At 28.4% G+C, this 13026-nt stretch overlaps 1 protein-coding gene across 2 annotated transcripts in view; it reads left to right on the top strand.

Moving 5' to 3' along the window:
• Nucleotides 1–13026, top strand: part of LOC136977776 (LIM domain-binding protein 2-like) — a 79859-nt gene that overhangs the window by 49107 nt on the left and 17726 nt on the right. For both annotated transcript variants that reach the window (XM_067273326.1, XM_067273327.1), the window contains exons 7-10: nucleotides 2052–2174; nucleotides 4888–4905; nucleotides 4987–5076; nucleotides 5881–6004. In XM_067273326.1, the coding sequence (XP_067129427.1) occupies nucleotides 2052–2174; nucleotides 4888–4905; nucleotides 4987–5076; nucleotides 5881–6004 (355 nt within the window). The remainder of the gene's footprint in view (nucleotides 1–2051; nucleotides 2175–4887; nucleotides 4906–4986; nucleotides 5077–5880; nucleotides 6005–13026) is intronic.

The raw sequence follows: 13026 nt of genomic DNA on the forward strand, positions 1-13026 counted from the left end.
GATGATCTATCTCCTAAAAATTAATTTCAAATTCCATAAGTTCTAACTTACCTTATTGAAAATAAATTTAAAAGTATTACGAATAATTTTATTTCAGTAATTTTTAAGCCAAGCAATAAATTAACCTACATAGGCTCAACCAACAGATCACTTACCAAAAGGATAGCTGAACATAGGTATGACGCATGCAACAAAAAATTTAATTCCACCTTAGCCCAGTTTGCAAGTGAACCCAATATAACGGCCGAATGTAAAGATGCTAGGATTACCATCCCTATTCTTGACTCTAGCAAATTTAGAACAATCGAAGCTATAGAAATCTTTACTGAGTCCCTCAAAGGAAACTGCATTAACAGCAGGGACGCAGATTCGCTCTCCCCTGCCTGGCGGTCACTCCTCGATAACCCCCTTAATTAAATGGGCCGGTCCACCCTCTCCTTGTCCGTTTCATTCTCTCGTGTGTTTTCTAAATTTATCAGGTTTCTTTTTTCCTTTTTCTTTTTTCTTTTTCCCTTTTTCCCACTTTTCACAATTCCCATATCTTCGACAATCGTTCACGCAGCTTGGCTAATCTTAAAATATTTTCCAAGGTCAGTTTTGTTTAAACCTTCTCTGCTATGACGTCACTTGTAAGAGGAAACCCCTCATAAACAATGACGTCATGTAAACATTTGCTATCCACTTTCCAACCGACCTCAGTGCACCTGAACAAGGCCTTTCAAAATGGCTGAAAACGTTTGTGCTTATTAATTTGATTGCTAGAAACAGTGTGTGTAAGGTTTTTTGTGCCTACGAGTAATTTTTATATGAAATTTTATTGAAATTGACGGTTTTTGGAAATTGCTTGTTTCTGTAGTTAAGTATGAAAATTATATCAATGTTACAGCATTATACAAAAGTTTAGAATAGTGTATATGTATATCAATATATAATATACATACTATTGTTGGCAAAGGGTAATTGTATATAACATACATGCTATCTTATGTTCAGAATGTTGTAGTAAAGTGTAACGTTAACAAATTAAATCATTGTATTTATTTATAGAAATGATATATCATTTCTATATCTATGTTAACTTCAATAAAACAAGTATTATATAAATTACCTAACTAAAAGAAAATAAACATTATCAGCATCAGTTTTGCTCTTGCAGTTAAAGAGAATTAAACTTTCTTAAACTGTTTACAATAATTTACTTTATAACTGTAGAAAATGGTGATAATAGATTTACAATTAATGATAAGACAATATTGAAATATGTTGTAATAGATACATCTTTTAACAAATGATCTTCAACTATCAACCATAGATTATTTATTTGTGTATATATTCTAAAATTGGGCTAAAAGTTCTGAAATTGTCATAAAACTAATTCAGTGTTTGTTTCTTGTCAATCAAACAAAACATTGAAATTTTGCACATTCCATTGCCATTGCCTATGTGAACACATATTCTAAATATAAAAATAAAAATAAAAAATTACCAGGAATAGACACATACAGAAGAAACATTAAAAAATAAATGTATTCATATTTTCAACCTTTTTCGACACCTTTGGGATCCAACAATAATCTGATGAGGGAGTAAGCAGAGTTGACCTTTGAGGCTCTCATCTGTCCCAATATGCAAAGATGAAAGATTAAAAAGTTATTCAAGTTAGTCAAATATTCTAATAAATTCTTAACATAGACTTGTATAGTATCTGTTGTGTTATAATTTTATTTTTTCTGTATATGATATAATTTTTTAATATTTAAATACTTACATAAATAAAACTAAGAACATGGTTAAAGATTTTTGTTTGTTATTCAATATACTATGTAATCGAAACTATTTAGGTTCAAAATATTATAATAGAGGAAATTATTATTATTATGAAATATGGAAAAAAACAGACTTAATTTTTAGGGTAAAAAGCCAATGGTTTATTTATTAAGCAAGTGAGATGTAAAATACATTTGAAATCAAATATAATAATAACTAAATAATTATATTTTGAAATGTTTGACAAAATAAATTATTTTTAATTAAATTTAATATTTTTATAGGTTTGTACTGAAGGTAGACTTATTCTAGAATTTACATTTGATGATTTGATGAGAATAAAATCTTGGCATTTTGCTACAAGACAGCACAGAGAATTAATATCACGTGGACTCATTGCTATGCAGGTAATTTTTTTTTTTTTTTAAAGTTTCATGTGAAAATTTTTTAAAATGTATTTTTATTTTGCATGTTTCTTTTGCTGAATTTTTAAAATAAAATTCTTGACCAATCATCACAAAAGTTTCAGGAAAAAATATATTATAAGTTACATATTATCATTTATCTCTGAATATAATAGTATTATATTATAAACTGAGTTATATTAATTTATATTATAGTATCCATTATATGTTCAATATTGATGATAATTTTAAATTAAAAATGATTTAAAATACTGTAACACTTGAATTATTTAATATTTTTCAAACTGTTTATTTAACTCTTTATAAACTGAATTAAAATTGTTTTGGATTTCAAATAATTTATAAATGAAAGCCTGATTAATTTAATAGTAGTTCAAATTGGTACTAGAGTTAATATATTGCTCTCTATTTATTACTTTTGATATCAAAAAGTTATTTTTAGTATTTTTGAGAATAGTAATTTAAAGAAATTTTAGACTAATTTAACACAATACTACTAGTAGTTTAAATTAAAGCTAATATATTTCACCACAATGTAAGATAAAAATAATAATGTAAAATAGTTGTTTACAAATTATAAAAATATATGTTAACAATTGTTATACTTGCCTGAATATATAATATATTGTACTGTACATAAAATATACGTGCATATTCTTTCATACATCCATTGTATATATGTTCTTAGTGGAGATACATTGGAATTTTGAGATTACCTAGTTATTAATCTGTTACTATCAATCAGGCTTAGGAATGTATTTGATTTTTTTCTCTGTATAAGTGTGTGAGTAAGGATTTTGCTATTTTAAAGAAGAAAATTAAATACTAAGCTATCTCAGCAACACAGAAATGGTGTCATTTTAAAGTTCAGAATATGATTGATTATTAACTTTATAAATTTATTTTTTTTTAATGAAGTATTTAAAGAAACTAGTGTATAGTATTTGTAGCATTTAATTACAGCTTAATATTTTACATTATTTATCAAAATTTAATTCAATTTCAAGATACAATAACCATCTATAATGCAGTTAAAATTCAAAGAAACATATAGATACAGTAAGACCCCGCTTAACGCGGGGGATGCATTCCTAGACGACAAAGCACTAAGCGAAACAGCATTAAACGAGACCATTTTAACATAGAGTAAATAGAGATAGTGGAACACACAACCAAAAAATAAGCAATTTTACTATAATTTTAAGTTATATTATTATGCAAAAATTTATATAAAAATATGTTAAATAACACAGACATATGTGCATGGAAATGTGAAGTTAATTTTTTGTGACGAACCTCCTGGCTCTTCTGAAATTCTTGTTTTTTGCGATGAAGTCGTGTAGTTTCATTGGTTGCTTTCTTTTTCTTTCCTTAATTAAGCAAATGTCGTTAGCAGAAGATTAGCAAAATGCCTCGTTTTGCTTTGGCATCCTATCAAAATCTGGATCATCGCTACAATTTGATCAACAATTTCTGTTATTGTTTCCAAACTTTTACTAAGGAAAACTGTAGAGAAATTTTTTTGGTTCGTCTTCAGAATCTCTATTTTCCAGTTCTACATGAATTCCTTGTTCTGCCAGTTCTTGAAGTCGTCGTTGGTAAGGCTCTTACCAGAAACCTGCAGTAACTCCCCAATATCCTGCTCCTCTACATCTCCTGTATTGAGTAAGTTGACAATTTTGTCAACCTAACGATACAGCGATATGCTCTTCTCAATGAGAATTCTTGGATACTTCTAGCCATAACTTCTTCCACACTTTGTTCATGCATTTATCCGTTAATTCTTGCAAAGCAAAGTCAATATTTTCTATGGCATCCATGATGTTATATTTTTTCCAAAATTGCACAAAACAAACATAGATTTAAGGGAAATGCAGCACTACAATGAATTGCCACCTTTTGCTGATTGGTTTGTGTTTGGGAATAATCATATTATATATGAATCAATGAAATACCACGTTAATTTGAATCAGCGTAAACTTTGAGCATTTTTTTAGGCGTCAAGCAGACTGCATTATATTGAATCAGCATTAAGCGGGGTCTTACTGTACATTCTCTGTCTCTTAGAAGTATAACTTGATTAATAATATATATAACATGTATATATTTTTTTACTATATATGATCCTTTAAATGTTTATTTTGCTGTATTGTATTTAAATTTTAAATTTATCTTGTTCTGTTCAAGAATTTCAAATTTTTATATTATATTTGGAATAGTTGTTCAGATGTATTAATGTTAATAAAGAATCCTGATGATGGTCTACAAATTACACCAAAAACATTTAGATCTAAACATTACTGTTTAAGATGTCATTTCTTTGAATTTTAAATTTCCAAAATATTTTAATTTTTAATTAATTATAGTTGAAGTTTACATTAATGTAAACTACACAATTATAGTGTGGTTTACATTAATATAGTAAAAATACCTGGTTTTTTGAAAGAGAAATAAAATTAAAAATTATAATCTCATATTGTAACTTATTTATGAAATAGAAACTTCTCATAACTTTAAAAAAATAATTATTTATTTATTTTTAAAATATTCTACAAAAGTGTATTATAGAAATGGAAATTCAAATGAATTATATTTTTATTGTAACTTTTGTTAATTTTTGTTAACTTTTTTGATAATTGTAACTTTTTAAATTAATTCTCATTAAAGTTTTGATTATATTTTTATTTCATTACAGATGTCTCCACATATTGAGGTAATGAAATTTTTCTTAGGATTTTAATGTTTATGTATTTGTTTCATTGTTTATATATGATATATTTATTTTTGTTTTTAGGCTCAACAACAAGATCCTGCAATGTTAGATCAGTTAACCAAAAATATCACTAGACAAGGATTGACTAATTCTACATTGAATTATTTACGTGTAAGATTAACTTAATTAGATTTTTTAACCCACAGTCATATAGGATAGTGATGATTTTCTACATCTACTGGGCTTTTCACAGGAATTTTTTACAAAATTTACTTTGCTGTGCTTTTGTGATATCTTCATTTTATGCTATCCATCTGTGTAAAATTTTGGTTAAAAAATTTTTTTATTTTTATCACAAGGCCTCAAAAACTGCTGCCTTACACATGCAATCATGTACAATTTTTCTCAATGTTTCAATATTTCTTCTCTGACACATGTCATGCATGTCACTCATGATTGCCACAAGAGGTAGTCATTACATCATAATGTGTGATATATAAGCCCATAGGACCTTGAACTTTTGTCTTTATAAGATAATCTGGAACACATGAGCTTTAACAATTTCAATGTTTTTGCAAGTTGGTTTTGTGCCCAAAACACAGGAAAATAATTTTCTGGTTCTTCTCATCTTTCTGAGAAATTTCTCCCATCATTTATTTCTGGCTGAACTTATTTCACATTAGCATATGCTATTGCAAGGATTGAAGGACTCCCTGTGGAAGCCTAATTAAGGACATTATTCTGTAAACAAAATATCATCTTGTAAATTAAACAATGCATGACGTTAAAATTTTGCATGTGCAAAGAAGACACATTACAGAATTTTTCAGAATTGTCAAATTCAAGGAATGGAAATTATGTGAGATGTAATTACACATGAAAAATCAGTGAAAAATTGTCACCTTATGAATATGATTGTGGGTTAAATAATTTATATTATTTACATATTATTAATAGTTAAAACTTTTTCTTCAGTTATGTGTAATTTTAGAACCAATGCAGGAACTAATGTCTCGTCATAAAGCTTATGCTCTCAGCCCTCGTGATTGTCTTAAAACTACTCTATTTCAGAAGTGGCAACGAATGGTAGCACCTCCAGGTCAGTTTAAATTCTAGCTAACTTATATATATTAAATTCATAATTTTCACATAAAATGAAAATTGTGAATTCCATTAATTTTTAACAATTTTTTTAAATCGTAAAGTGAAGATTTAGAATTTAATTTTATTCAATACTCCTTATATGAATATATAAAAATGGCCTATCCTTACTAAATGTTAATTCAGTGACTAATGTATTAATTTTTAATTACAAAGTTTATAATATGATAAATTTTTCACTTTAATGATTTTTATATTAATTCAATATAATTTACTTTATTGTAATTTTCAGTTTTGAATTTTATTTTCTGAAATTTGATGATAAAATTTAAAATTAATTGAATATGATCTCTTATTCATGGAAGAATCTGAAAGATGATGCAATAGTTTCTGCTCCAATGACCTCAGCATCAGTGTTTAAAATAGCAAATAAAAAATGTAAAGCAAAAGTTGATAAACATTAGACTAAAGATTCTGTCATCTGATAGTTACATAGATTTATTTTAATCTCAAAATAAAAATTTTTTAAATTTCAGTTATTGAGAATATTTAGAAAACTCTTTAAAAGTGTCTTGAAATAAATTTTAAAAAAGTGAATGTGAATATCACACATGCTGGTTTCTTAATTAATGAACTATGATGATGAGTAAAGTAACCTAAAAATTTTGAAAAGTAACCTATTTTTAAATTTTAAGATGATGCATTTTATTTAAACTGAATACACAAAACAAAATTTAAGTATAGACCTATTTTTCTACATTAAACCATAAACATTTAAGCACCTATAGCACTTCATGTAGTTGAAAATACTAGTTTCCTAAAAGTTTGCTTTATTGAGAGTTGAGTTCTAGATTTTATTTTTTTATCTGTTTGAAACCTCTCCATTGAGAGAGTTTTTTTTTTCCTTGGAACAAATAGGTTGTAGGCATTAGGTAAGAGTGTAGGGTGGATGTGGCAAAAGTTTCCAATTGTAAATCAAAATATTTTCTGCAATCTTAAAAATACATTTTCAACATTTTGGCATGGATTTGTGATATTGTTTTGAATGAAAGGACAAAAACTTATATCACAGCTCTCTATCCTTGTATAGTGGACACTAAGATAAGAGCTACCAATTTAAACCAACTTGTATCACTTGCATGGAAGATGATAGTATTTGTTGAATAATACTGTAGGAGAGATAAAGGTGTACTTTATGGCCTGGCTACTTTTTCAAATCCAAATTAAAACAAATGCAATAGAAAAGAAAAGACCTTACTCTTATATATATATATAAAGAATTTGAAAAGCATGTTCCAAATCTGAAATTGGCACATGCTTTTCAAATTGCTTGTTGTTCTCTGGAACAAGAACTTTTTGCAATCACATAATTTTTAATTTTTGAATTTGAATATTGCTATCTTTAGTTGGAATAACTTTGGATTAAGCTTAGCAATAAAAATATTTTACATATGTAAAAGTGATTTTACTCAAAAAATAAACATAACTATGTAATATTTATCTGGTGTAGTTTAGGGATAAAAAAAGAATGATAAAACCTGTTCAGAATGGAAAAAATAATTCAGTACTATACAATTCCAATTTACGCAGGGTTTACTGTATATTATATATAACTAAAAAATGTGAGTTGAATTCATGAATAATTTTAAATTGTTAGAGGATCTTGAGTTTTAATAACAGTGATTCTTTTTCTTGTTTTCTTAGTTATCATCCTGCCCACTTTGCTTAAAAGAAATTTATTACAAATTTTGTAATTATTATCTTTTCCAAAAATGGCTGTAAGTAATAATAAAATTGGTAATTGATTTTCAAAAAGTTAATTCTGATATTGAAATTAAAATTGTTAATAAATTGTACATTTTACAAATTGCTAGAAATACACTTACTACTATAAAAATTAGCACACCAAGGAGTTGTCATATTGCTGCAAAACTTGGCATGCAGATAAGTCTCAAGCAGATATGGAAATGATTAGAGTTATAGCATGATGGCTCATTGCATAATGCCAGCAGAAGGCATTAAAGTGCAGCCCCCTTAGCCAATAAAAAAGCACACAAAGGCATCCTGTTTGTAGTTTACCTGTATCACTAGAGATGTCTTTATGTTACAATCAAAGACCATATGAACAACTGAGTTTGAGAGGGGGAAGGATCATTGATTTGAGAGAAGACAGATGGTTATCCTGCCTGCCATCTAGGCCAGGGGTCGATATAACATTATTGGGGGGTTGATGAAAAGACTAAAATTTACAAATTTTGAACCAAATATTGCTAATCTTGCTAAGGATCATCAAGCTTAGCCATCAGTTACAAAAATTATTATTAACATATATACAATAAATGTAAAAAATGTAAAAGTTAAAAGAAATATGTTAAAATAGTAAGAGCTTTTTTTATTTGTAACACAAACTTTTTGATGGGGGTTGATGTGAGGTTTTGAAAAGTTGTAGGGGGTCGACGATAAAAAAGTTTGGCGACCCCTGATCTAGGCCATTCTGAGGACTTTATGGGGAGATGTTGGGACCAGTGAATGAGAGAGATCTCACATGTACAGTCCAAGGTTAACGATGCCCTCGGAAGACCACTATCCGATTGTATTGTTGTCTGCTATCTGGACAAAGGTGGCACCATCATTATAGGCCCCTGTATGTTATATGTCTGTACCATTTTGAGTCACATGGATGAAAAACATTTGGTATCACAGTGGCCATTACATGTACCACTATTGACATCACTCCACTGTTGCCTCTGGAATGGTGTTGCTCCCAACAGGATTGGACAGCAATGGAATGGAATCAAGTTGTCTGCAGTGACAAATCCAGATTCAGTTTGGGCACTGATGACAACCATATTTGTGTATGGAGGCCCCATGGTGAATGCCTCAATCCTGCTTACACTTTGGAGTGGCACACCACCCCACAGCCAGTGTGCTGGTCTGGGGTGCCATCACATATGCCATCTAGTCATCTCTAAAAGTGATCCAAGAGACCATGAGAGCCCAGTGGTATGTTAGTGAAATCCTGCACCCACATGTGTTACCTCTCATGGCAGTGCTCCCAAGAACCATTTTCCAACAGCTCGACCAACATAACAAGAGTGTCACAGGACTATCTCTATCACATTTCCAAACTTTCCTGGCCTGCTCAGTCCTCTGATTTGTTACCAATCGAACATGTCTGGGATCACCTGGACAAGCCAAGTTGGACAGCCTATGAGTTTGGCCAAACTACAGAGACTGCTTGCAGTAACTGTTGACACCGTAGGCACCTGTAGGCTCATGTCTGCCTGTATCACATCATGTATTCACACTAGAGGTGGCCCAACAGGATACTAGAACCTCCTTTCATTTGTAGTTTTTCCTACAATAAATGATCCTTTTGCTTTTATTATCACTTACTTATATCATTACACTCACACATGTACAATTTTATTTGATTCCAACAGCTTCTCTTTGGTCCACTAATTTTTAAGGTAATGAGTGTATAATAATTGTTAAATTGATTAGAATTATAACTTTCAGTTGTTGCAGTATTTTTCCTGTTAAATTCAATTAATTTTTTATACAGCAAATAAATAAGATATATGAATAACTTACAAAACTTCATGTTATGGAATGTTTGCATAAACTGATAATTCTTTAATTTGAAAAGTTTATTGTTATTTTTTATTACTATAAATATTAATTTACAAAATTAAAAACATTTTTTTGAAATATAAAACTGTGAAAATTGTACTGATTAACTTATTCATGTAAATTTTTTTGTAATTATTTTAGCATATTTAGAAAGCATTTGATTTATTAATTCTATAAAATTGATTTGATTACAAGAATTTAAATATGGTTTGCAATAATGTTTATTGGAATTCATATTAAATTTATTTTAAAAAAAATGGAATATGGAATTCATATCATTTGTGTGTGAAGATAATGTTTGAACTCATCATCTTTACATACAAATGATATTTTCAGTTGTTATAAATGAAAGTCATTAATTAAGTTTCTACGGAGTAATTTATTCATGTGTCTATATAATGTTTCTATGGAGACATTATTCAATAAAATAAATTCTGTATATTTAGAAAAAATGGAATTTTCTTAATAAATTCAAATAGCATTTAAAAAACTAGAATTATGAATCATTATAGATTGTAATTTAAAAACTGGTTGTTCATACAAAGTATTTGTTTTACAAAAAAGGGAAAACAGAAAAGAGTATTAATGTATATTATTAATAATAATAATAATAATAATATTTATTCATAATAAAGAGACCTTGTTACGGGGGGGGGAATTGGTTAATGTACAAGGAAAAAAAACATTAAGTACAAACATTAAGTTAGTTGCATGTATATTGATAAATAGACAATATAAACATATAATCATTTTGTACAATGAACATTCAATTCGTTAATAATATGAGTAAAAAAATTAACAATTTTGTACATATTCATTTTTGTTAGATTGCCCAGTGTGGATCTATAATTTAGTTCATTATTTGTAGAAAATAGGACTGATGTTTGGAATTTTTGTTGATAATTTTTCAAAGCAGTACAATCTCTGAGAAGGTGAAGTGCAGAAAAAGAATTAGAGTTACACCAATAACATGATCTTGAAAAGTCAATGTATGAATTGTTTACAATTAAGGAGTGATGGTTGAGTCTCAGTTGAAGTAATAAATGTTTAATATTTAAAGTTGTATCTATTGTGATAATGTTTGATTGAGCAGGTAGGCTTAGAATATGTAAATACCAAGGGTGGTATGTTGAATTAAGTATTGCATTTTGATCACCAATCATCGAATGAGAAAATTCTGAGTCTATCATCATAATATAGGCATATTTCCAATTGTCAGTATAGTTGTCAAATAGGGAAATAGATACTCCAAATGACTGTAAAACTTTATTAAACTTATAGATAGCTCCATGTTATTTTGTTGATATTGTCGTTATTCATAATATGAAGTAAAAATTTAATATTATCATCTGTTGTGTTCAATAATCGGAAATAGAATTTGATTAGTCTTTTCATAAAGAAGGGGAAAAGTTGACATCTGTTGGTTTCTGCACGTATTGCATATCCTGGGACAGTACGTTCGAGTTTAAATAGTTTACGTAAAAATATGATGTGAAATTTTTCCAAGTCATAGAATATATCTATGGCCCAAATTGGGCTGGCATATAAAATAGCTGGCATTATTATTGAGTTAAACAGTCTCATATGAAGTTTTAAATTTGTAATTTATAAACTAGCACTTAAATAGAGAATATTATTAATTAGTTGATTGATTTTTATATTGAGATATTTCAAGTGCATCTGAAATTTACCATTTCAGTTGAAAATCGTACCTAAGTATTTTATATTGTTGACCAGTTCTAAAGGTTGTTCATTTATATAAAAAGATTTCTCTAGATTTGCAAGTTTGATATTGTTTCTGAAAATAATTATTTTTGATTTAGCAATGTTAATTGACAAGGATATGGAATTCAGATAGTCATTGATTTTATTAAGCTTATGTTGTAAAGTAACTTTGGTTGGGGCCAATAGAACCAGGTCGTCTGCATATAGAATGTAATGAAATGTTCTTCTTCTGAATCATTTAAAAATAGCTTATCAATATCGTTAATATAAAAATTAAGCAGATAAGGAGACAGTGGCTCACCCTGTAGAATTCCTCGATTTATAGTAATTTCAGGATATCGCTGATTTCCGTAAATAACATTGATTTTATATGAGGAAAAAAGATTCATAATCGTAGTTGCAAATTTATTACCTGCCCCCAGTATTTTAAGTTTTTTAACCAAAGAGGGTACATGTATAGAATCAAAGGCCTTAGTAATATTGATGAATGCGGCAAAAATTTTCCTTCGTTTTTTTTTTAAGTATATTTGAATTAGAGAAGTTAACAAAAATATAGCCGATTCGGTTCCTTTAGATTTAGTGTAAGCAAATTGAAATTTTGAATTTAGATTTTGGTTTATAGTCCATTTTTGAATACGTTTTGCTAATATGGATGTGAAACATTTTCTTATAGTTGATAAAAGTGCGATAGGTCGATAATTCTCTGGTGCTATTCTATTTCCCTTTTTTTGTAGATCATAAGTAGATTGGTGGAATTCCATGACGACGAGTAAGTTGAAGAATCATAAAAATAAGTAAAAAGTTCAAGTAGTAGTTGCTTTCCTGACGGAGGTAAGAGTTTGATGAATTTATTAGTAATTATATCTGGTCCCAGCGATGATTTTAGTTTTAATTTCCCAATGGAGTATTCCAGTTCATCATAGGTAATGGGTGGATCAAAAAATTCATTCGTTAGGGTTCTTTGGTAGTTGTTTGATATATTTTCATTAATTGGAAATCTATTGAAGTATTGAGACCATGTTGAAAAGTCTATATCTGGTTGACGTTCTGGACGAGTTTTCCACAATTTTTGAAGTGTTGACCAGAAAAGTAGATTATTCTTGTCTGCTAGGATATGTTGTAGGTTTTTAAAATAGTTTGATTTTTTTACTTTTAGAACATTGAAATATGATGTTTTAAGTTGTTTATAATGGTTAAAAGATTCATCAGAATAATTTATTCTAAATTGTTTTAGAGCTTTGTTCTTCTGAGTTTTAAGCTTGTAACAATCCATATCATACCATGGCTTCTTAAATTTATGTGATATATTACATTTTGAATTACGTATTTGTATAAATTCTTTCAATACTAGTTCTAATTGTAAATATTTTTCTATTCCCTCTGTTGGAGCATGGTTCAATAAATATTTAATTCTGTTACTAATTGAAAGTTGATACTGTTGATAGTTATAGTTGGCTATTTGATATGATATTGGTTCAATCTTATATAGTTGACTTTTTGAAATTTGAATGGACATTCTTATGGGAAAATGGTCAGAGAGGTCATAATTTAATACTTGAATCTGTGTACATAAATCTGTAATTAATTTTGAACATATCATTAAATCTATTGTTGAACAGCCAGAGTTAGTCAGACAAGTAAATTCAGATGGATAATCATTTT

The sequence above is a fragment of the Centruroides vittatus genome, unplaced genomic scaffold (genome assembly GCF_030686945.1).
Source record: "Centruroides vittatus isolate TY-2023 unplaced genomic scaffold, ASM3068694v2 contig_474, whole genome shotgun sequence".
Lineage (NCBI taxonomy): Eukaryota > Metazoa > Arthropoda > Arachnida > Scorpiones > Buthidae > Centruroides > Centruroides vittatus.